Source organism: Rhinolophus ferrumequinum, chromosome 4 (genome assembly GCF_004115265.2).
Source record: "Rhinolophus ferrumequinum isolate MPI-CBG mRhiFer1 chromosome 4, mRhiFer1_v1.p, whole genome shotgun sequence".
Classification (NCBI taxonomy): Eukaryota; Metazoa; Chordata; class Mammalia; order Chiroptera; family Rhinolophidae; genus Rhinolophus; species Rhinolophus ferrumequinum.
In genome coordinates this window covers 63,144,965-63,169,436 of record NC_046287.1, presented here as the reverse complement: position 1 = coordinate 63,169,436, position 24,472 = coordinate 63,144,965, and the positions used below count along the sequence as shown (strand labels likewise).

The window sequence follows — 24,472 nt, the reverse complement described above, 5'->3', positions numbered from 1 at the left end:
AAAAGGATGGTGGGAATCCTTACATTGTCATTTCATGATCTGCTTTTTGAGGGGGAAGGAGAATTTCCTCATACCATGCTCTTTACTGTGCCTTCCACCTCACACCCCCTTGGTCCACAAACAAACACGAATAAATAAAAATTGCTGTCATTTTAATCAAAGTGTATTTGAAGCCTCTGTTAGCTCACAATGGGAAGTGATTAGAGTGGTCCCGACGACCCTTTAATTAAAGATGCCATTGACAAGATAACAATGGTTTGTAAATGTTGTTAATAGATGTGAACGGAAGGTGCACCTTAACTCAATAAGAGGAAAGTCACTGGTTCATGAGTTTGATTGCACATTGTAAAGGAACACTACATACTGTAATTATTTTTATTTGTATGTGCCATCTCCTTTATTGCCCATGCTGGAAGTAGAAATAACCCATCCTATTAAGATATTTAAATATCTCATTCTCTCTACTTCACTTAGTGATAGCCTAATAAAAATTCTGGGGGAGGACAGCAGCCCACACTGAGGCTGCCCTCCATGCTCTCTAACACGATCCACACAGCCCTCTAAAAACCTGCATGATCAACTTCCTAACTCCCTTGCTGATAATCTTTAAGACAAAGCAGAAAAACTTCCCAGAACTCCATAAAGTTGTGTGCAGACGTGAAGCTTCACTCTGGAAATTATTGGGACGGGGAGGGGGGCATGCTGGCAGCGGAAACAGTGAAGGTAACCCAAAGGTCCACCAACACCATGGTCCAGTTATGTGGCATCTGGGAGACAACAGTGGATCAGGAAGCAGCAGCAAAAGGCTCTTTAGGTTCTAACCTTAATGTGAACAAGCCAGGAAAAGCCTGGTGGTAGGCAGAAGAATACTCCCCCCACCAAAGATGTCACATTCTAATCCCGGGGACCTGGGACTATGTTGCCATATATGGCGAAGGGTACTTTGCAGATGTGACTAAGATTAAGGTCCTTGAGAAGAAGAGATTATTCTGGCTCATGCAGGTGCACCCATGTATGGGTCCTTATGAAAGGAAGGCAGGAACATGAACCTAATTAAAAATGAAAAGAGGAAGGTAGGGGTATCACACTCAGATAAGAGATGTGAAGATGCTACCCTGCTGGATCACAGATGGGACAATGGGACCCCAGCCAAGGAATGCAGGCAGGCTCTAAAAGCTAGAGGAGGCGAAGAAATAGATTCTTGTCTCGAGCCCTGATGACATCTTCATTTTAGGTCAGTGAGACTTCTGACCTACCGAACGGTAAGATAATACATTTCTGTTGTTTTAAGCCAGGAAGTCTGTGGTATGGTATTCACGGGAAACTAATACACACCTCCATTCTGACCACTCTGTGTACCTCCAGGCCCTGTGTTCCTAAGGCTTTCTCCAGTGTCTATGCATACAGTCTTAGCAACTCCAATGCCAACATTTTACCTTAAAAATTTCAGGTTTGGAGACTATGTCCCAGGGAACATCTGTTCCTTCCACTCCCTGCCCACCCTCCCCAACACACCCCGTGACCACCAACACTAAACAGGACAGGGGATTCGTGTCCCAGCTCTGTCACAGTGAAGTGTGACTTTGGCCATGTCACTCCACCCGATGCTATGCCCTTCGGTTGCCTCATCTGAACCATGGTATTGGGCCTGATTACACCTCGGTCCTTTCCCTGCCAAAAATGAAATGACTGTGTGAAATAGGATTGAGGTTTCCTCTAGGGAAGGCTGTTTTCTCCATTCAAAATGTAAATGAATAGACAACGTAATAGATATAAAAAATGCCACGGCAGTGTGTCGCATAGATCACTCTTCTCCCTGTCTCCTCACTATCTTTTACTTCCGAGTACTTTCAGTGAGCCATCATTCCTTTTCTAGTAAACGAGTTAAACACAAGCCTGACACTGCATGAAAGATGAGGCTTAAACTGAGTCTAGGAACCGGTGATTTACACATGATTTGTGATTCCTTTAGTATATTAATTGGTAAACACCCTATGAATGTGTGTGGAAATGAAAGCCGTTTTACATATGCAAACAGTTTAATCTCTCAGTGTGGTGTTGCTCCAATTTTTGCAAATTCAGATACTCACTCCAGTGTGTATGTAACTCCCCTCCAGCCCCAGTTCCTATTGTACCGGCTTCCTTCCTGTGATCCTATTTCAAATAACACCCTGTGAGTGACCCAGATCTTTAAACCTTGTAATAGTAGTCATATATGCCAACCTTGCGCTCGTTGCTTATTGTAATCCACTGCTCTAACTGCTCTTTTCTCTGCCCCAACTAGTGGAGTATAGTGGCATGGTGAGCTAGATGTATTTCCAGTATTGGGATTTCCTCAACATGGGCTTTCCAGTACTGCTAATCAACTCCCCTGACATCCTTGCTTATTGTTAATACACATGCTACTTAAAGAAAAGAGTTGTAGGACCAATCCCTGTGCAGCTGAATTTTCAATCATAGTAGTGTCATCCAAGGCCTTCATATTGAGCATTTAAACTTAACCAGCATCCAAATTCCATTTTGGAAGCCTACCCTATCTATATTTGACAAACCACCAAGCCCCCACTGCATGAAGTATCGCTTTGGATATTTTCTCAAGAACTATGCAGCTTTCCTCAAATGTTAGTTCCAAGGTTACCTTGCACAAAGGGAATGCAAGTAAAAAAGTTCAGGTTCCTGGGCCCTATCTCTGAAATAATCAAAATCTCCTTTGGCGGCATCCAAGAATATAATTCTAAACAAGCTGCCCAAGGAATTCTGAACCATGCTACAGTTTTAGAACCATTTAAAGACTCAAAGAGGAATCTATTAAGATAAAGAGAAGATTCTGCTCAGCTTCACTCTTTTTCCTCTATTTTGCTTTCCATCCCCTATTCTCCCTTTCCAGAAGTCTATTTTCCTAAATCATGCATGGCAGTTACAGAATTAAAGCCCTCAGGAGACCTAGTCACGGTGTTGGGGTTGACTGATAGCCAAACTAACTTTAAAGGGCCCATCTTTCCAGGAGATTCTATGATGTCATTTTCCTGGGCCTGATCTGAATGCTCTAGTCAGAGCTGAACGGTGAGGTTTCTGATTCAAGGGAAAACAACAGAAATAATACACCCAAAATGTTGGTTTTTATCCACAGCAATATTAGCACCCTAGATCAATACATGAGGGTTTTAATGAAAAGAGAAAAATAATAAATAATAATAGTTAAAACTATATATCTTCTTAGGTAGAAAACTAGGAGACTGGAGCTACCTTGCTTTCTGAGTTCTAATTTTAAGACTAAGTACAGCTTCCATTTATCTGCCTTTTATGTCTATTCCATTAAAATATGATTTAATTATGTATCGACCCAGGGTCTGGCATTGTAAAACTATCATTACTCTCCTGCCTGCATTCCTGAGTGATACTCTGGGTAAAGGTGATCAAACTGACATTAATCTATAATATAGACCATAAGGAGGAACGGAGGAAACAATAATTACCAAGCGCAGCATGGCAGACAACAACAATGAAAATCTCATCTCGAAATATGGAGCTGGTTATTTTGCTTGAAGAGAATCACATGTTACAAGTCTAAAATCAGGTCATGAGACATTGAAAGCAAAAACAAAATGTGCACAGATACACCTCCAGACCCGCCATGGTTAGCAGTTGTTGCCTTGTAGCTGACTTTCATCAGCGTGACCTTCTGGTGGCAGTGGTGTGCTAGCAGGATCTGCAGAATATGAGTTACAATGTGGCGAGGTTTGGACCATCACCATACCACCACCTACCGCAACAGACCTGTCAACCTCTACTACACATTTTATACAGCAGTCAGCGACCCTGCTGATTTCTTTGTAATAGTTCTGGAAAAATTCTTTTTGGGCCTCTATCTCCCTTCATTTATTCATTCGAAAAAACAAACGAAACTTTTTCAAATTTTGACACAATTCAACCTTAAGGAAAAAATGCAAGAATAATATAAAAAATTTCCAGCTATCTCACATCCAGATTCACAAATGTTAACATTGTACTACATTTGCTGTATTCTATTCTCTCTTCCCTCTCTCATGTGTATGTGTGTGTATACATATACATGCAAATAAATAAGATACATATAAACACACACACACACACACACACACATTTTTTTAACCATTGTGAACAAGATGTCCTTTGCACCCAGATACACTTCAGTGGGTATATCCTAAAAACAAATTATTTTACCTAACAAAAAGACAATTATCAAAATCAAGAAAATTAACATTGATACAATACTATCATCTACTCCAGACTTTATTCATATTTCACCTGTTATCCTAATAATGACCTTTACAGCAAATGAAAATTCAAGTCCATTCACTATATTCTACTGCCCTGTGTCCTTTAGTCTCCTTTAGTTTAGAACAATTCCTGAGTCTCTCTCTATTTCATGACACTGATGGTTTGTAAGAGTGCAGATCACTTATTTTGCAGAATACCCCTCAGTTTGGGTTTGTCTGATATTTTCTTACAATAAGATTCAGGTTACATATTATTAGCAGGAATGTTACGGAAGTGAGGCTGAGATCTTCTCACTGTGTCATGGCAGGAGGTATATTCTGTCAACTCATGCCATTACCGGCCACATCAGCTTTGATAACTTGGATTAGATGGTATCTGCCAAGATTCCCCACTATAAAGTAATAATTTACCCTTTGTAATTAGTAAGTATCTTATGGGAAGACACTTTGAAACCGTGTAAATAATGCCTTATTATTATTAAAACTCCATATTATTCTCCAAAATTAGATTATCATCTATTCATAATACTTGACTGAATCAAATATTAATATGATTGGTTGCCAAATTATCACTTTCCACATGTATTAGTTGGCTTTCTACTGTATGGAAGAGTTTCCCTTCTCATTCATTCATAGCCGTATAGTTAATAGCTTCTTATATTATTCAATGGATTATCATCCTTTACTACTATTATTTACTTTGATGCTCAAAATATGCAGATTTGGTCAGTGAGAACCACCTCACGCTGGATCCTATGTCCTTTCCAACAAATAATATTTTAGTGCTTACAACCAGCATATATTAGGCACCGGGGATACAACAATGAACAAAACAGAAAAAAATATATATGCTCTTGCCTCGTAGAACTTATGTTCTAGTTTGTGGAAGATAAAATAAGCAAATGGTATAGTGCATTAGAGGGCAGTAAGTATCGTGGGGAAAAAAAAGCCAAGGCCGGCTCTTCTGGAGGGAACGCAGTTGTGTTGCTCAGACATAGTCCGGGAATGCCTCATTAGTGGGCTTCATTTGAGCAAAGACCTGGAAGACATGAGGGAGCTGGCCGTGTGGATCGGGGAAAACTCCTAGCAGCACTGAGTGCTGTGGAGTAGCAAGAACAGCTGCAGTTCCTTGAGGCGGCAACACGTTGGCATTTTAGTGGCATTCCTCTGGTTGCTGAATTGAGGACAGACTGTGGGAGGTGAGGATGAAAGCCTTGCCAAGGTGCCTTAAATTCCCACAGTGCACATCTCTAAAGCACTGAACATTTGTCAAAGTATATATTGATATAAAGACAATTGAATGAATAAATAAGCCATCTCTTGAAAGCATAGTTCCAACAGAAATAAAACTCATAAAAGGGGAGTGGGAGTTTGGGGTTGGGGAAGCAGAACCTTTACTTCATGAGCACACACTAAGTGCTTTCTACGCTTTACTTCTTAACTCTCAAAACAATCTCAGAGTAGGTATTATTTTGCATGTGAGGAAAGAGGCACAGGAAGGCATGGGCTTTTTCTTCAGCCACACGGTGTGGTTTTGATGACAGAGAAATGGTGAGACAAGGAATGTGATATCAGGCGTGATGCCAGGAAATGCACGGTGAGGACACAATAATGTTCTTTTGATCCACTACTTATGTTCTCTGCAGCTCCTTTTCTATTCTTGCTGTCCCTTTCTGGTAACTAAACAAGTTATCAATGTGGATTCTCCTGTCTTACCAGATTACCAGGAAAAAATGCTCTTATGCACCCTCCTACCATGTATATTTTGCAGTTGGAGGCATCAAAGTTGCAAAACTATCAGTTTTCCCTAGAACCCTCAGATGCACTGTGTGAGCAGAAATTTGAATTCACAACCTTATTTCCATATAGTTGCTCATCAAGCCACCTGGTTACACAGACCTGACTCTTAAATTATTGATCTTTTTCCATCCATAATCATTCATGAACATGCATATGTATATAATATATATATATATATATATATATATATATACACAGTACGTTTTATATATATATATATATATATATATATATAAAGAGACACAATGAAATAAGTAGCGAAAGTCCCATGCAACCAGTCTTCAATCTGCACTACAGTATGTGATGCACTAAAGTAGTTTGCATAATATTATGGTCCTGAAATCACTTCTATTATTAGTTCACAGTTATTATTAGCTCACATGAATTTCAGAAATCTATGTTACCTTTTTTATTTTTCCTAGCAGAAGCATGAATACTTCCTTGTCATGTACTATACAATGTGGGAAAATTTAAATGCCATCCATGCTTTCGTTATGAACCTTCATTTTTTCCCAGGCCCAATTAAAGGCACCTCTTCCCAACCCTCTGCCCTCAATGCACCAAGTTTGTACCCATGACTATACTCGGACTTTGTTTCCCCTCCATCTTTCCTTGGGATGTCCCAAGAGTCAGCAGTTTGATGAGAAATCCCTTAGTGGTAACAGAAGGACAGTACATCTAGTCACATAGGGCAGAGTAAAAATGTAGGGTTATTTTGCTGCCATTGCTTTGATTGATTTCTCTGTGACCTGCTGTTATCCTCTCCTCCCCAGCTGTATAAAGAGCTTTAATTAATATTTGTAAATCTCCCTGATTGCCACCGATAAAAGGTAGCAGAAAAGGGCAAATTATTATTGATCATTGGGTAAAAATGGAGAGATTTGAGTTTTGTTCCTTCACCAGAGATAGATCTACACCTACAGACACTATTTTCACAGTGGGAGGATTAGGTGTAAATCTTGATTTACTTCCTTTGCACGTATGGAAATGCCCACTGCCTACTTAATGCAGAGCTCCCATTCCATGCATCGCCTAAGACTGGATATGCACTGCCTCTGACTCCTAATGCTGTTTAAGCTATTACCGAAAGGAGCCTTGCTATTCACGAGTGTGAGAGTTCATCTAATTAGCTGATTTCAGTTCATTTGGCATTAAATAATTCCCCAGACTCCCATATGTTTGAACAATATGTTCAACAAGGGGGATGATTCTCTGAAAGCAGTTAAATAGTTCTTTTAGGAGAGCTTGTCATCGGTCACTCATAAGCATCTCTGCTATTCCTGTCTGTGATGAATGCAGGCGACAATTACACGGAGAGTGCTTAACCCCTCTAATGGCCACTGGCAGGCATCTACATGGAGGCTGCCACTTCATGCTGGCTGCAGATCACATTGACATTTTACTTTTTTTTTTCCCAAACCTCAAGTATATTGTTCTAGGCTTTTCATAGAGCATTTGTTATTGCTAAGTCACTGCTTTCCAAAACTACCCCTTAGCTCGCCTGCCCTGCTTACAGGTAAATGCAGACATTTTCGATCACCCTATGCTTTGCTTATACAGCAAGCATTGTCAGCTTTGGACTATGGTTGCCTGTGTGTGAGACTGAATTTTTTGCAGTCATCTCCAGTGCTTCCTGCAGAGGGAGGGGGACTGTGTAATAACATTCAAGTCTGTTTTAGACGCAGTAGCTAAAAGGATGTTTCTGCTCAGTTATATGCAATGACTTTTATTGCAGCAGCAAATTATAGATAATGAACTAGAGTGTGACCATTACTAACTTGAGCGAGAACAAGCGATGTCAACAAAAGCAAGTCAGAAATTAATAGCATGTGAGATGTACTCATAGAACTGTTTATACAATATCATAGAAAAGGTGGTATCTTTTAGTACTAATTTGCATCTTTATCTTGAGCAAGAGGTTGCTTTTTTGACCAGGGATGACATATTTAAATGTCCTTTCCAGAGAAATGTCCTGAGAGAAAGAATACATAATACCGATCTTAGCTCTGGTATAGCTTTGTTCATCTGAGAGCCCTAAATTGCTTTATTGGCTATCTTCTATATTACTATATCTCTTACAAGTGAAAATCCATCAACAAAAAAATTTCAAATAGCTGTTCAAAAACATATACGCAGTTGGGAAAAAATGAGTACGTTTCTGAGTTCTCATTGACTGCTGTCCTATAAAGTACCCCACCTTAATCTTTGGGGTAGAGATTAAAAAGAAAGACGATGAAAGAAGGAGGCATTCACTGAGGTGGTGTTATTTAATGAAACTTCACTTTCTTTTATCTCTTTGACTCTGCATTCCCATGTAAATAATTCACAATACTGAAAAATCTGAACACTAGCTTTGGGTAGAATGATTTTAAATTTAGATCTAAAATAGGAAAGAGTTGAAAGATATATATTTATGTATTTGATTATGCACATTTATAATGAACTGTCTCCGGTGCTATCACTATCTAACCTATTTGTCCGTGTATTGGTGGAAATAAATGTTTGCAAAGCCAGAAGAGACATACTCAGTCCGGGTGTGTTTGAAGTGTTGCTTTATTCCATAATGTGTTTTATTGCTTCCTAGCATTAAAAAATATTTGTAGAATGTGTTGTTAGGAGAAAGGAATCTGATGGTACGAATACCAGATCAGTCATTTCTGTAACGTCCTTGGCCTTAGTCATTGATAATGTTATCAACAAAAAGATTCAGCAGCTGGTGTGTGACCCACCAGCCACAGCTTTGTTTTCTTCTGTTCTGCCCTATATTTCTGCAGAAGCATTTGTCATTTTGTTTGTCAAAACATAGATTTGAAGTCTAGGCTTCAGCTCAGTCTGTGTGCTTGAGCAGCTCAGGATTGATGACTAGTGACCAGAACTGTTCTCTGCAGGCGTGGTACTGTCCTGGAGGAATCCTGGGAAAGGACTGCTCAGCCTGAAGAAAACACCAGTCTAAGTCAATTCTCATGCAAATATGCCCCTCCTTCACGTGCTTCTCTCTTTTATCCTTTTCAACTCTGAAGCCTCCAGTCAGATGGATCGGAGGTGCTCCTGAGTCCTGAAGTCACCTGTGGTCCCCCAGACATGATTGTCACCACTCCCTTTGCATTGACCATACCACACTGTGCAGACGTCAGTTCTGAGCACTGGAATATCCATTTAAAGAAGAGGACACAACAGGGCAAATGGGAGGTGAGGCCCTATTCTTTCTTTTCATAAAACAAGATTTGAGTTCCACGTCTTGGATAGACTTAACCTTACCTTCTCTTAACACCAACAGTCAGCTATGAAATTTGTGAGTCTATTTTTGGTTTTCAGTGTTCGTGACATGTGTTTTATAATACTCTGAAGGTATTGGCTAGTGATTTTTTAGTATAATGGAGAAAGAGAGATGAGAGGATCCTAGAGCTTTGTTTAGTCTTAGAATACAGTTGTAATTACCCACAAAGACATGTACCCTGTCTTCGGTACATACAATTTGGTCAGAATATGTTTTTGTCATCATAGGGATTATAACAAATCTATGTTTACATATTCAGGAACACAGTAGGTGCTAAATAGACTTTGGTGAATTAATGAATGCATTGAAAATTATTCCGAGTGTCTGTTTCCCTGTGTCGATGGGCATATTTAAAAGAGTTACAGTATAAGGAGAGAACAAAAGAGATAGGAAAAGAAAATGAGGATACACGAGAGGAGGGTAACAGCAAGGGAGATGGTCACAGCAAAGAAAGACTGCAGCAGAATTACTGTTTTAAGTGAAACCTCTGATTTATCTTCTGATAGGGATTCCTTTTATGTCCGTCTGAAGTCAGTTTGCATGAAAGCAGGTGAATTATCTTATTGGAACACAATGACCTGTTCCAGCTAGCCCTGGGATCTTACCTCCCAGGAGGTGTTTCCAGCAAAAGGAGTGAAAAGAAAATCATGTTTCTCTAGAAGAAAAATCCCAGTTGCTGCAGTGAATTGCATTTACCCTGCCTAGCCATGTCTTAAAACTAGTTTATATTCCTTGTTGAAAATGCATTCTGTTATTTATTCAGTCCTTGTAAAACCACAGGCAAATTTCCTGGGGCAGGAAGTTCCATGGGTCTCCTAACAGGGCCAGGTTTGGGTCTCTTTTTCATTATGTTTTGCTTTACCTAGATTTTCACCATTTCAGTTTTTCTTCTCAGCACTTCCTCACAATCTTTTACATCCAGATGGTGTTATATTTATGCTCTACCAAACCAGACACACATACCTAAGTTCTTATCAGAAAGGGTGAAATATTCTTAGTACATCTTATCCAAACCATTTATTTTATGATTCCTCATGAATGATTTTGATGGAATGAAAGAGGATAAAATATTTGGAAAAAAAATGACAGATACTAAAAGAGGTTTTCAGAAATAGACCTTTTTAAAAACATAAATGTTTGCTTATTGATGTTAATATTTAAGACTTTTTTTTTAAATTCAGCATTGAACAAATTAACCAAAAATAGAAGAACTTTGAAGGGGATGTTTGTTATAATCTATTAAGTAGAATTCCAACAACTCTGAATATAACCATTTCTTGAGTTTCTGATGTAAGCAATTACTCTGATAGATGAGCATTTGACATAAAGAAAATTAGAGCAGTAAAAGTGTCCTGAAAAAAATATTTGTTTATGGCCTCAGAAAGTAACTATTACATCACATCTTATTTCCAAATTGAATTTAACACACCTTTCCCCAACAGGAAGTGATGTCAGTGGAGGATGAATCCACATCCTGTTACTGCCTTTTGGACCCCTTTGCATGTCATGTGCTCCTAGACAGCTTTGGGACGTATGCCCTCACTGGAGAACCAATCACAGACTGTGCCGTGAAGCAACTCAAGGTGGCAGTTTTTGGCTGCATGTCCTGTAACTCTCTGGATTACAACTTGAGAGTCTACTGTGTGGACAATACCCCTTGTGCATTTCAGGTCAGCCTTTCATCTGTAATTCTATTGGTGTCATGAAAGCATAGGGTTTCCTAATGGTTAGTATCATAGAGAATTCCATTGCTGAGGGTCTGGAAAATGAACATGCCACTATCTTGAAGCAAGAGCTGTGCTACTACATGTCCAACAAGGTGCTAAGGAACATGGCAGTCAAGAAGAGAGAAGTGTTAAATTAATGTATATAGACAACTGTGTGATCAATTATAAAACTGACTAAAAGTGTAGTCAGAGTTCAGAAAACAGAGACACAATAGAGAAGAATGGCAGTAGGGAAGAAGAGTCTTTGAGAGCTCTGTGAGCCTTCATGGATGGATGAGATTTAGGAGCAAACAAGAAAGGGATACCATTCCAAGACAGGAGATTGGCATGAGACCCAGACATAAGAGTTATTTGATGTGCAGGGGGCAGTGAGAAAATTGCTTGAATCAACTGAAGGTTGTAGTTAGGGAACAACACTTATAAATCATATCTATCAGCAGGTAGTCATATTATATCCTGGACACATAGTCTATGAATTATTAGAGCTACTAGGGCGGAGATGGTTCAAGGTTCCTTTTCATTTTTAGTACTTTTATTAATCATGTAAGATTTATTTTAAATTAGCTACTCATGAAGAGTGCTGGTTTATTAATAGCACAAGGATAATGCAGAAGTGCCTGTGTAAGCTTTGCCCATATATAAGTAGCATAGCTCTCCTGACACACCTCATACAAGATCCCTGCTATTCCAGTCCTGGATCATTAAGTCCATTATGCAGAGCATTTCCTCCATAACTAGCTTTTAAGACACTGAGCTGGAAAACTCATGTTTACCAAGAGAAGAGATACAATGACCTGAATCCTGAACAAAAGCCAGTAAAGGTGACACAGTGCCAACCTATCTTTCCAAACTTTCCCTGTCTCTCAGGTAGCCATTTTGAAGGGCACACTTCATATTCGGCTGCCTATCGGTTTGTTTCCGCCCCCCCCCCCACAGGGGTGCCATTTTGTAAAGAACGTCAGTGTAAGTAGTTACACCTCATACTATGATTGGCATTTTATATTCTTCATCTATTTTCACCACCCCTCATAAGAGATTTTCTCCAAGATAAAATTCATCAAAGACATCCAGTAATCAAAAATAAAGAATGAATTCCGTGTTACTACCACTTAACATTTATAAAAGGCATCGTGACTCAAGTTAGATGTTTAGTAACTCAGCCAGATTTTGAAGGCTGAGTAAACTGCAGTAAACATGGAGGGCCATGGATGATTTCCAGTTTTCTGGCTCATGTTGGTAGTCCACTGCTGCCTAGCATGACTGACTGACGATCTGTTCAGCACAACTGCCTTGGAAGTAAGCCCTTAGAACCAATTTGGAATTTTCTTTGAATAATGGTCTCACTGCTGATGTATATACCAGTGAGTTAAACATTTGCCTAAAGAGTTTATTCTAAGACATTCAGATAATCTGTTTCCATTCCTGTTGATTGCTACCAGATTCCGCAACAGCTCAACTGTTCACAGATGAATATGAATTACAGTGGAAGTCATGCAAGTGAGGCCCTCCACACAGCTTTTCAAACCACTTATCCATTCCTGGGGGTAACATACTCTTCTTAATCCATGCTAGATTATCCATGGAATTCTCCCTCTAAATTGAAACCAAATACCTTAATTTCATCAGTTAGAGATATTTCTTAAAACTCTTTAATTTTACTTTGGAGAAATGTTTTCCAGCGAAAATCCTTTGACCCCATTTGTCATTATCTATTTACCTCCAGTGAGTCTTTCCCTCTCCTATTATGTCAAATAAAGCTGACTGTACAGTTGGGTTTGGTTGTACTTGTTATTGATGGTATGTATGTGACAGCTGTCATGAGCAGCAAGGGCCATGCTTCCCCCTTGTGGTTCAGAGAGAGCATCGGCCTTGGTCGAGTAACTTTTCAGACCCACAGAAAGATTAAAACATAACTAGTAGCTTTTCTGAACGTAACTGTTTATGCCCTGGTCTTGGTCTCTGGGTTTTGTTTCTGAAAGGCTATTGCTTTCTGGATTTTTACCTTGCTAAGGTGAATGTGTTCATTTAAACCACCTTAATATCCCAAGTCATCCAGGGCTCATTTTTCATGGCTTCCTATGTGGTGTTTAATTAGAGGGAATATACAATTACTAACCCATTAAAACTGTTCACTTTAAGAAAGCCTTAACATCAGTTCACTTTTTGAAACTCTAAAAGACTTCACACATTAATATGAACTCCCCCAACTTGTGTGGTGTGAGCTGAAAATATTGTGTTATGGTGATGACTCATTTTCTGTAACTCCAATAGAATCCTGACTTGTTCATCAAAATTAATCTGTGGTTTTTCATGAAGCCTTTCTGCAGAAGTTGCCTATCCTGGAATTTGCCCCAGTTATTACTATAATGAAAATGTTTGCTGTGATTTGGAAATAGATACAAGCATGGTTGTACAGTCACCTTATTTATTGTGGTGCCTTTTTCATATCTCAACAAAATGATAACAAATATGCGCCCAACAAAGCTATGCTTTTAACCAAGAAAAAAGCCTGGTTATTGGGCATGGTTGCATCTTTCATTTAATTCATATCTCACTGGGAAATTATGTCCCATAAAAATCCTTAAATGCCCCCTCTTTACTGGAAAACATTGGAAAAAGGACAGCTTTCAGACCCAACTCTCCTGTCCTGTTAGAACTAGGTGAGGACCTGGTGATATAATGGTCCCACCAAGAAATATTTCTTTAGATGATTTTAGTAATTAATTAGAAACATTCTCCATTTTCAGCCATGCCCTTCTTCCCTATACCTCCTGCAGGGCTAGGATGCTTGCTTCTCATTTGCTTTATGAGTATTTTATCTAAATCACAGTAGCAGTATGTTTGAATGACAAAAACAAATACCTCAAACACTTTGGCAAAATATAATTAAATTAGTTTCAGATTTTTGAAGATCTGTTCTGATAAATACATCTAAAAACATCTCATCAGCTCAGGTATGTTCTTTAAAAATAAAAATGCCATCTGCCTGAAGGTGAGAAGAGAGTGAGAAGGACCGAATGAATTCTTGCCCTTCCTGCTCTTGTGTTTGTGTAATAATTAGAGCTGCCATTTTGTGTTTAAGTGTTTGACATCGCCTCCTTTGATGAATTCAAGCAAAGGTTGAGGAATGGTGATGTATTTTCAAGCAATAACATTTTAAGAGCTAGGTTTTTGTTACTGTGTTTCATTTCTCCCTTTCTCCCTCTTTCTCTCTCTCACGCACATACACAGCTCAAACACACCTTGACAGAGAGAAAGCCAAGGAATTAAGCACTTGCCCTATCTTAGAAAGAAGAAAAACTAGTTTTTTTCTCTGTCGCTCCCAGCACTCCTATTCAGTACCTCTCGGTACTCATTACTTACTTGGCATTAATGTGGATTTAGAATCTAATTTCAAAGGATTTCCCCCAGATGTAGTTGTTGTGTTTATCAATAATGCAACCTTGGGAAATATTGTTCACGGAAAGCATTTAAAGGAAAACACCACAGCGACATAATTTCTGTGTGTGTGTGTGTGTGTGTGTGTGTGTGTGTGTGGTTAAGTTCAAACAGTTTTGTCTCATAGATATGTAAATTTGTCCTACCTGTTTTAGTATCCCTGAAGCACACCTGAATATAACTGCCTGTCTCATTAAATCAACATAAAGAGCTCAGTGAGGCACAAAACACAAGTTTCTTGGCCGCAATTCCTAGAACTGATGACTAGCAACCTCCAATGTAAAACGATGACATAGAGATACTAGAAAATTACCAACCAGAGACTTTAGATACATTTTAGATAAAAGAAACAGGCCAGACCCTATTTTCTAGTTTAATTAATACAAATATCAATTTAACAATAGAACCAGAGATTTAACAGAAGCTACTTGTTATATAGGAGGCAGATAGGAAAAAGGCCGCACTCTTGCAATGATACATCCCAGTGAGTGACTCAAAACTAGCTCAACAGAGCTGTTTGTATCATTGGTTCCTAAACCCAGCCAGGCAACAAATCATCTGAGGAGCATTTAAAAATCCAGAGGTCCAGGCCCAGCCCATGAGACGAATACAATAAGGGTGTAACTGGGAATTTTGTGTTGAGTACCATTTATTCTATATGGAGAGTTTTAAAGCTTGTACTTAGGAGTTTATTTCTCTAATTCTGAAGCCAATTGTGCCTTTACAAATATATAAATACAATAATTAATTCATTATTGGGCTTCTTCATTTTAATAGTTGTTTTGTTACAGAATAACAATGATTGCTTAATACTTTGTGCAAGATTATGATATGCTGTTAATTGTATATAGTTGGTTCATGCGTGGACATTAAGTAAGCTAAAAAAGACAAAAAGAAATCATGGTTGTATTTAAATTTGGAGCCCTATAGCAGAGAAATTTAAAAGGTACCATTTCCCTCTGTAGTAATTATAAGTGGATATCCGTTTTAAAAATGCCCAGTATTCTCCACTCTGTATTTCAGGGATTCCTTAGTATATATAACCCTAGGACAAAGACAGACTGACTCACATCATCCTTACATGTATCTTTACATATATTTTGCATAAAACTTGAAAAATAATTTATAGGACAGAGTTAATAGCAGTCTGACCATCACATGATTTTTTTTCTTAAATAAATCAAGCATAGGATAGGAAAATATAGGGAACTCTACTAGAAAAAAATACTAGATCATGAACACATGCCCTGTTCTAGTCTGAGCTGGGTCACTAATCATGTGACCCAGCTTTAGGCAAATAACCTTCTTGAGGGGAGGGGTACATGTCCATGTAAATAAGGCACTTAGTAATTGAAAACTTGATAAAGTTCCCTTCTGGTGTGATGATTCTATGTAGTGTCTAAATATTAAAATAGCCTAGCTCTCCGCTAAATAATACATGACCTCAAATAAATCATTTAATCTCCTGATCACAGTGTACTTCTCTTTACATTCAGACACGTTAGATTTAAAGAAAAGAGGTACACGTTAGAGAGCCTAGTCAAATATACTTCGAAGAGTCAACACTGTTATTCTGTGTCTTTAATATGGTTTTAATAAGCACGATTCTTATTTATACTTGTTTCTAGCCTTGCACTAGAATTGCAAAAAGAGGTTAGTATATTATCATGCTCATTATTTTGCTTGGCTATAAATAAATTCCTGTAAGGAACGGAGGCCTAAAGAAAATAAGTGACTTGCCTAAGACCACATAGAAATGTGACTGGAATCCTGTTTCCATTTTTCGTTTGCAAGACTAGTACTCTTTTGAAGTGTATGTAGCCTCCAGAAGATTCTTACACACCTTAACTCCTGAGCAACATTAAAATAAAATACAAGTCTGCAGCATGACCAGCAAGACTCCAGGACTTGGTCTCCGGCCCTACACTGTCATCATCTCCAGGCACACACTTTCTACCCTAACCTTCTATCCCAGCTCTGTCTGACCTCCATGCCTTTGTGTATACCCTGCTCAGTGTCTGGAAGGTACTCTCCCTCCTTTTCCTGTAACTAGACCCTATTTTACTTCAAGGTTCAGCTCAATTACTTCCTCTATTAATTTTCCAACTCCCTTCCTGGCCTCTCCTCCCATCTGGGTTAGGCACTCTCTGTTTTGCCTTAACTTCCCAGGCACACATATATAGAGAGTGCCAAAAAAATATTTACGCATATTAAGAAAGGAAAAAAAGCTGTATTAATATATACTGATAACAAAAGATGAATACGAGTCACGTTTGACTTCTGCAATTACAAGAGGTGCTCAAAGTGGTTACCAACAGTGTCCAGACACTTCTGATGACGGGGAACTACTGCTTGAGCAACGTTGACCACAATGTTAACATCTATTGAAATGTATATACATGGTTTTTTGGCACCATGATATTGTACTACTTAGATACTATGTGATAATCATATGCCTATTGTTCTGACACTCTCACTAGACTGTGAGCTCCTTGATGGCAGAGATTGGTTTCATTTCTGTATATTCAAAGTCCAGCTCAAGCATAGCTCCAGGCCACAATCAATCTCAAAAGAGGACCCAGTGTCCAGCATCTATAAAACACCTAAAGTCAGCATTTGGAATGAATTTCCTTTCCTCACCACCCTGCCACTTTCTTTCCACTGTTTGGGGCCCCCACTAGACACTGGCTACCATATTGTTCTGTCCAATTCGTAGGTCCACAGCGTTATGAATCGCATGGCACAGCACTGTTCAGTACAATAATTGCTAACCATATATGGGTCTTTATATTTAAATCAATTAAAATGAAAAATTCTGCTCCTCAGTCACTCCAGCCACATTTCAAGTGCTTAATAGTGACTCTGGCTAGTGGGTACCATATTAATCTGCACAGAGAGTATCTCCATCATCACAGAAAGTTCAGAGCTGACCTAAGGGCCCCAAGAAACACCACTCCCCCTAGCAAGACAAAGAGGTGGAGAAAATGACATTGAAATTGAATCATTTAGTCCTGAGAAAAAAATACTAGCAACCTAGTAACAGTTTATGTGTACATGAAAGATAAAAGCTAAACAGCTGCTTCTTAGAAATGCTTGTATTACTGATTCTATACATAGACAAGAGATATGTAAGATAACCTTTGAAGCTGCTTTTATTCACTGATACATTTATATTTAAAATTGAAATTTATTTATATTGTATAGAAACCTATTTGCCTGGCTTGTTACATTCTTTTTTAGCATCTGGGTAGATTATGGGACATAATTAAAGGATTTCAGTTACCCTATTTATCCTAGCTCTTCAAGGAAGTCATAACTAAGTTAATGGTGATTTTTTAAAAATACATTTAGGAAAGTCTCTTATCTCCAGTAACACTAACAGCCTCACCCACACAGTAGTTTAAGATTTTACAGAATTGATATTTATTGTTTCACTTGTCCTATCATTTCTCCAATGTTTCTGAACACCACAAATTTGGAACCAATTAAATGGTTTACTCAATAGAATGTGTGTGAAATGTGCTTGTATGAGATATTTATAAAGATTTCTCAGTGAAAGATATAAAAGTATTTATCTCAGGAACCTGATTTCTTTTTTTCTGAGCTAAAACTGACTTAATGACTTATTTTTTCTTGGCCTTTGGCATAATAACTTTTATGAACATTACTTCAGATAAGCATGATATGTGCACTATATAACATTTATTTTGAGCCCAAGAATAAATATGGATGATACTAAATAAGTGAGCCAGAGAGGAGGAGACTGCTTCTACCTTTACTGTGAAATATGATAATGTGTCAGATTCAGTACGAAAACCTTCCCTGATTACGGTCATATCAGAATGAAATTAATAAAATTTTGGAAATTCAACAGTGTTACAACTAGTTTGGGACAAAGGAGGTCTTCTAGTTTTAAGAAAGGCATGGTGTGTTAAAAGCCTAAGGGACACAGTACTAAAAAACAGTGCTTTCTTTCTGCCCAAATCCTTATTACTCAGCTCCTTTGAGGCCTTAGTCCTGACCTTGCAAGGACCTGGGGTGTAAAAGAAAAGTGTGACCCCTATGCTATTTGTCTGTTTCTGGGAGACACATGGTAGTGAGCACACATATCTATGGACAGAAAATGTGGAGGCGATTGGATCCTTCATTGCTGTGCCTGTTCTCTTTTCCCTGTCCTGTAGGAAGTGGTTTCAGATGAAAGGCATCAAGGTGGACAGCTACTGGAAGAACCAAAGTTGCTGCATTTCAAAGGGAATACCTTTAGTCTTCAGATCTCTGTCCTCGATATTCCTCCATTCCTCTGGAGAATTAAACCATTCACTGCATGCCAGGTACTGGCCAAATGGATTTCTAACAGAAATTGTTTTGCTTTCACCAGCAAGCGTGTCACAAACTCTGGTGAGGGTACTCTTGACTTTCCTCCTCCTTTAAAAGTATGGATTGAATCTCAGAACTGTCACAGAAATGTAACATTTGGGGCTACACACAGGGAATTAAACATACTGTCATAAATTCACAAGTTTCTAACAGGTGGGGAAAAAGGAGCTTGCGTGTCAGGTAATGTGACATTTCTCCTCCCATTTAAATTGTTGCTGGATATAGGTTGAAGGTAGTAATTTAAATAACTTAGAGCAAGGTTGGTTGGTTTGTTTCCATTAAAATAAGTTCATTGGAAGACATTGTTTTAATCATGTTCATCAGTGAACGAACCGCATGTCAGTGAGAAACTTTTTAAGGATGATTTTGTGTTGTAGAGTGCTTTGGCTGGCCAGGTGGGAACAAGCGATTTTTGTCTTGAATATATGACGTTCTTGCTGCCAAATAAATTGGGCAAGCTGTAAAGAAGAAATTCCAAACTGAGAGGCAAAGAAAGAATAATGCCTCTTAGAATCCTTTTATAAATAGGTAAAGACACTTATATATTATTGTTCACATATCTCTATAGAGAGAATTTAAAACAAAAAGATTGCAAAATGACTTGAGTCTCCTTGGATAACTTTAAGGGAATTTGAGTAGTTGCTTAGCATAAAAAGATCTCTTATCAATATAAGACCCTGCCATGGAATTCTACAGTAATTTCCAGTGATCTAAGTTTTGTCACCATAAGCAGCCAGCTGGTCTGTTATATTGTCTTAAGCCTGAGTCATCTGTGCTTCGAGTGACAGGACGTTTCCTTAACTCTGGAAAAGCTTCTGGTGGACTTACATTGATCTGTAATCACGGGAGGCTTTCAAATTTCTTTATTCTGCCCATCAACAACCTGTAGAGCCCTGTGGGTTTTTTAACCTTTTTATCCTTGCAACGTTCATTATAAAAAAAAAAAAAAAAAAAAAAAAACAACTTGCACAGGGTATACAAGCTTGTCAGAATGGGAACAAACAATATCACAAAGAGAAAAACCTTGACTGGACCATGATAGAGAAAAAAGTTGAACTACCAACCCTTTCAACTTCCAAAATTCAGAATTTTCTAATTGGACAAGGTCATATTTTCCTATTTAATTTTCAGATCTCTCATTACCTTGGGAATTGCCCCCTCTATATACAGTTTTAGTGCATTCAAAGCACAAGAACATTTCTCATGGACCTGAACAATTTTTATTTTGGGGGGGTCTATGGAGGGGAGATGCATATTCAGCATATTTCCTTACGGAAGGAGGTTTTGTATGAACATGTTTAGAATGTTCTAGACCTAAGTGTTTGTATCTCAAAGCAGTATTCCAAGTTTCTAGTCCAAATTGAACATCAGAGTATTGTTAAAACAAGTACTAATAGTCATGTAAATTTTTCGTGTATTTTCACGTAAATAGTCATGTATTAATCTTTATAGGTTTAAGGTTGTCACGTCACTGGATCAAATGCAAGTGACTGAGTCCAAAGTAACTATTAAGTTTAATGCTTGGAGATAAAAAATCAGATGAAAGAACCATAACCTTGCAGCAGCACTTAAATGATAATTCCAACACCAGGGATTTCAAAGAGAGCCTTGGGCAGAAAAGGCTTAGGGGGCTAAGTGCCAGCCCAACTCAGAGGATATAGCACGGCCGGGATAAGCCAAAGGGCATTGGCTCACAGGAAACCCAACAAGCTTACCGCTGGGATGGGTTGCATTGCATGGAGGTTGTGAACATGTATAAATATTTGCCTTCTGTATGTAATTGAGCATAATATGAAAGAGTCTTGGAAGGCTGAAAAACAATTTAATTTTGTCTGCACCAGGAGACTTGCCACTGAGTTTTCATTTCCACTTCATGTTTGTTACCCACAAATGGCCTTCTGTTTTATTCCTCCTATCTCTTCACCACCCCTACCACCAGTTTTCTTGCCCCTGTCATCACTGACATCCCCCAGCTTGTGTGAATACATATTGTACTTGTCTCAATGACCAGGCTGTGTTTGCTCCCAGGCATCAAATATAAGCACTCTGGGGAGGGTTTGTGTTCAGCCTGCTTGAACTTCATGTAGAACATTACGTGCACTGACAAACTTGGCGTGGAGAACAGAGAATGGTTTTCATTAGGACGTAGTGGACAGGAACTAACAGAGAACTGTTGCAGGACAGAGAATCACATCACTATTCCTGATATCCTTTTCGGGTCTCTCCTTCAACTGGTCAACCTCCCTGTCATTCTCTGTCGTCTTCCAACTCAGTGCATGGGAGACTTCTGGTATCCTTGCTTGTTATTCCTCTCTCCCTTTCTCTAACTTCAAATCAGGAATCTGGGAATCACTGTATTCCAACTGATACCCAAGTCCTACTCTCCTAAGAAACCCTCCTGTTTTCTTCTGGGAAAGGTGGAATTTCCCAGGAAGGTACAGGTCTGTGAGTTTTCCAGTATATAGGATATGTGCCCTGTCAGACAGCAACCAACTACACAAGAAATGTTTTTCGAATGGTGTGAGCTCAAGGTTGGCTCCAGAGCTATGTAATGAGAACCTGTGTAGAGAAGGAACAACTAGGTTTTAAGTCTTGTTGGTTTAGGTTCTGGAGGATTACACTTTATAGAATGCTGTACTATATAAAGCCAGGCATGATGGGTGAGAGGGAAGGGAAGGCTATGTGAGTTCTTAGATCTGGTGGCAGTAGCATCCATCAACCCTGAATCAAAGAAAAACTGAGGCCCACAATGCTGGCCCTCCCCAAATCCACAATTAATGATTCCCCCTTTTCTTCTCAGGCTTTTTAAGATCTACCACAATAGGGTTATGCTATTATCTCCTCCTCAGACTTAGAAATACTCCTCTAGGAGGTAAATAACTCTGCTCTCAATAGGTTACTGGGACCTGAGTGCCACTTAATCAGGGTTTTCTGTATTCCTTGCTGACTATGGAATGGAGAAGATGTAATAAACAGTATACAATAAAATATTAATCTATTTTTTTAAAATCTTACAAATCACCAAGTCAGGGTATCACCTCCCTATGATAAAAGCAGCTGTCTTTTCAGCATGCTATGTATCTTGGAGAACCCAGTGTCTGTCTCCTGCTAGGATGTGATTTACATTCTCTCCATCTGCTAGGAACCTAATTATAATGGGAATCAAAATGAAAACATTTCCGGAATTCTTTAAATACCCATAACTTTGCTACACTTTGTCCTCTTATATTACTTTCCACATGATTCCTCTCAGCTCAGGGACAATCTTGGTGTTTTTTTTTTTTTTTTATATTTTTTGAATAAATGAAAGCAGTGATGATTGCCCTGAAAAACACACTAATCACAGTGCTTCTAATTCTATTATTTTAAGTGTTTTGTTGAGCACTATTGGCAGCTGCTACTCAAGTCAACAAAAAACACATTCTTCTGATACTGTCTTAAAATCTGATTTTTAAAATGTTTTGATTGTGTGCAGTGGAATAGAAAAAAAGGAATTTGTGTGTGTGTGTGTGCTGATTCTTACATCTTTCTGCAATGAAAGATTATTTCTGCAGTGGGCATTACGCTCTTACCTTTCTTCCAGTGTTTTCAGAGAAAAATTAAGAAATTTAGCAGTGATACCAGAGAAGACACTTTTCAATAAATGGTTAGGTCAGTGTCACTGGGGAAGGGGGTAAGCTTTGCCAAGGATTCCAATGCACTACAGATAAATAGGTTTATTCGAGCTGGACCTTGAATTTAGTTTTATTTGGCGCTGCAGTCCAGGAAATTATAAACACTGTCATGACTCAATTTTTAGCTTTAGAGCAAAACTTCCTTACCTAGCTTAGTTAGGCAAAACCAGCTATTAACTACTGAGCCCTATGTTACTTTCATTGAAGGGGATAGTTCATAGTTAATTCTGTAAACGTTTACTTTGGAGATGAGAGTTCACTTGAAAACTATTAACATGAAAATGGAGAGAGTAAGGATAGGGCCATAGATGATGAAAACCCTTGAGGGCCAGGCAGGGAACTTAATTTAACATAGCAAGCATCACAGGGCCATTCTGGTCATCCCCAAACAAAAAAATCTTGTAGTGAAAAGTGATCTGGTCACATCAGTGTCCCCTACTCATTATTAGAAGTATAAGAGAGACCACGGTGCTATTTCCTGAAGAACATCAATCACTTTCTGTTTCCCTCTTTAGTGAAGCGCTAACCACCTCATTTACTCTGTGTAGTACAGGCTGAAGCAGGAAGACTGGTGGACTAGGTTACTACAGTTGGCTATACTAAGATGAGAGAAGAGGATCATTAACGCAAACAGGAAAATTTTAGAAGCATGATAATGAGAGTGAGATGGTGATAATCAGATTTCAAAAGGTAGAGTTTCCAGAGAAAGTAAAAGCCAAATAAAATGATCTGTTGTGATTGATTATATAATACCAGTGACGGATAGAAATGAAATAAATACCAGAGTTGTAGCTGTTGGAGTCCTCTCCACAGAGAGATGGCAATAGGGCATATGAGAGCACATGGGACCTTGTAGAGTTCAACAGACAGAGAAAGAAGTGGTGTGAGGCTCAGATATGAAGGGTTACTCATGCTTTACAAAATTGAGAAGGCTAGGACAGAGAAGCATGAAATGAGTTAGATTGGACAACAAGGAGAAATGGCAGAAATTGTAAATACATATTATTTCTTTTATCTGGGGTAGAATTTGGTGCAGGTGCAAAGTCATTTTTTAGTGACTTAGGGAAAATGACTTCCTCTAACCGTTCCTGGGAGGCTGCACCAATCAGAAGTGCCCTCTGCTGCATGTCTACTACCAGGAGAGAAAGAGATCACAAGTAAAACTCACTGTCTAGGAAGAATGGACCTGTGCTGTCTTACTGGTGGTATAAATTAGCTGTGCGCCAGCCAAGAGCTTCCTTAGTGACCATTAGCTTACTGCTTCCCACAGTGTTTCCCTTAGAAGAGGATAGCCTCCCTGTGGAACACACCAGGAGCACCTTTTAGTGTTATCCAGCTTATATCAGTTTCTAAAAGGACTTCTTCAACTCCACTGGAGTTTCATCAGAATTGTATTGGTCATGAAAACACCAACCACTCAAGATATTCCAAAGGAGAAATACATCAAGGGAGTGATGTGCTTACAGAACCTGTAGAAAGCCCTGGTAGATTCAGACTCAGAGAGAGCTACTGATGATATTAGGAAACCAGCAAATTCCGGAATTTCCGGAAATAGCACTGTAGCAGATGGTTCTCGGGGGAATGGCCAGGTGCCCCTGCAAACCTCACATGTGCTGACAGCTGAAGTCTGTGGGCCTGCTCGCTGATGTGAGAGGGGCAGTGATGGCTTCGTCTCCTCCTCTACCATCCAAGTCCAGCATTGGCAGAACAGAAATGGGAACTCTGCTGGCAAGTAAGTGTGTGCAAGGTAGTTTTCAGGCTTCCAGCCCCTGCCATGAAGGTGAGAAATGAGCATTCTCCCCTAAAGACAGTGTTGCATCCTAACAGCCCACATCTCACACAAGAATAAAGTCAATGAAACACCACATAGAGTCACACACATAGCCCTTCTGAGTCCTTGTTTCTACTTCTTGAGAAAAA

General features: G+C 38.9%; 1 protein-coding gene across 5 annotated transcripts in view; it reads left to right on the top strand.

Annotated features, from left to right (window-relative positions):
- UNC5D (unc-5 netrin receptor D) overlaps positions 1 to 24,472 on the top strand; it is a 512,115-nt gene that overhangs the window by 460,521 nt on the left and 27,122 nt on the right. For all 5 annotated transcript variants that reach the window (XM_033105078.1, XM_033105080.1, XM_033105081.1 and 2 more), the window contains 3 exons: positions 9,080 to 9,248; positions 10,779 to 11,006; positions 18,683 to 18,832. In XM_033105078.1, coding sequence (XP_032960969.1) covers positions 9,080 to 9,248; positions 10,779 to 11,006; positions 18,683 to 18,832 — 547 coding nt within the window. The remainder of the gene's footprint in view (positions 1 to 9,079; positions 9,249 to 10,778; positions 11,007 to 18,682; positions 18,833 to 24,472) is intronic.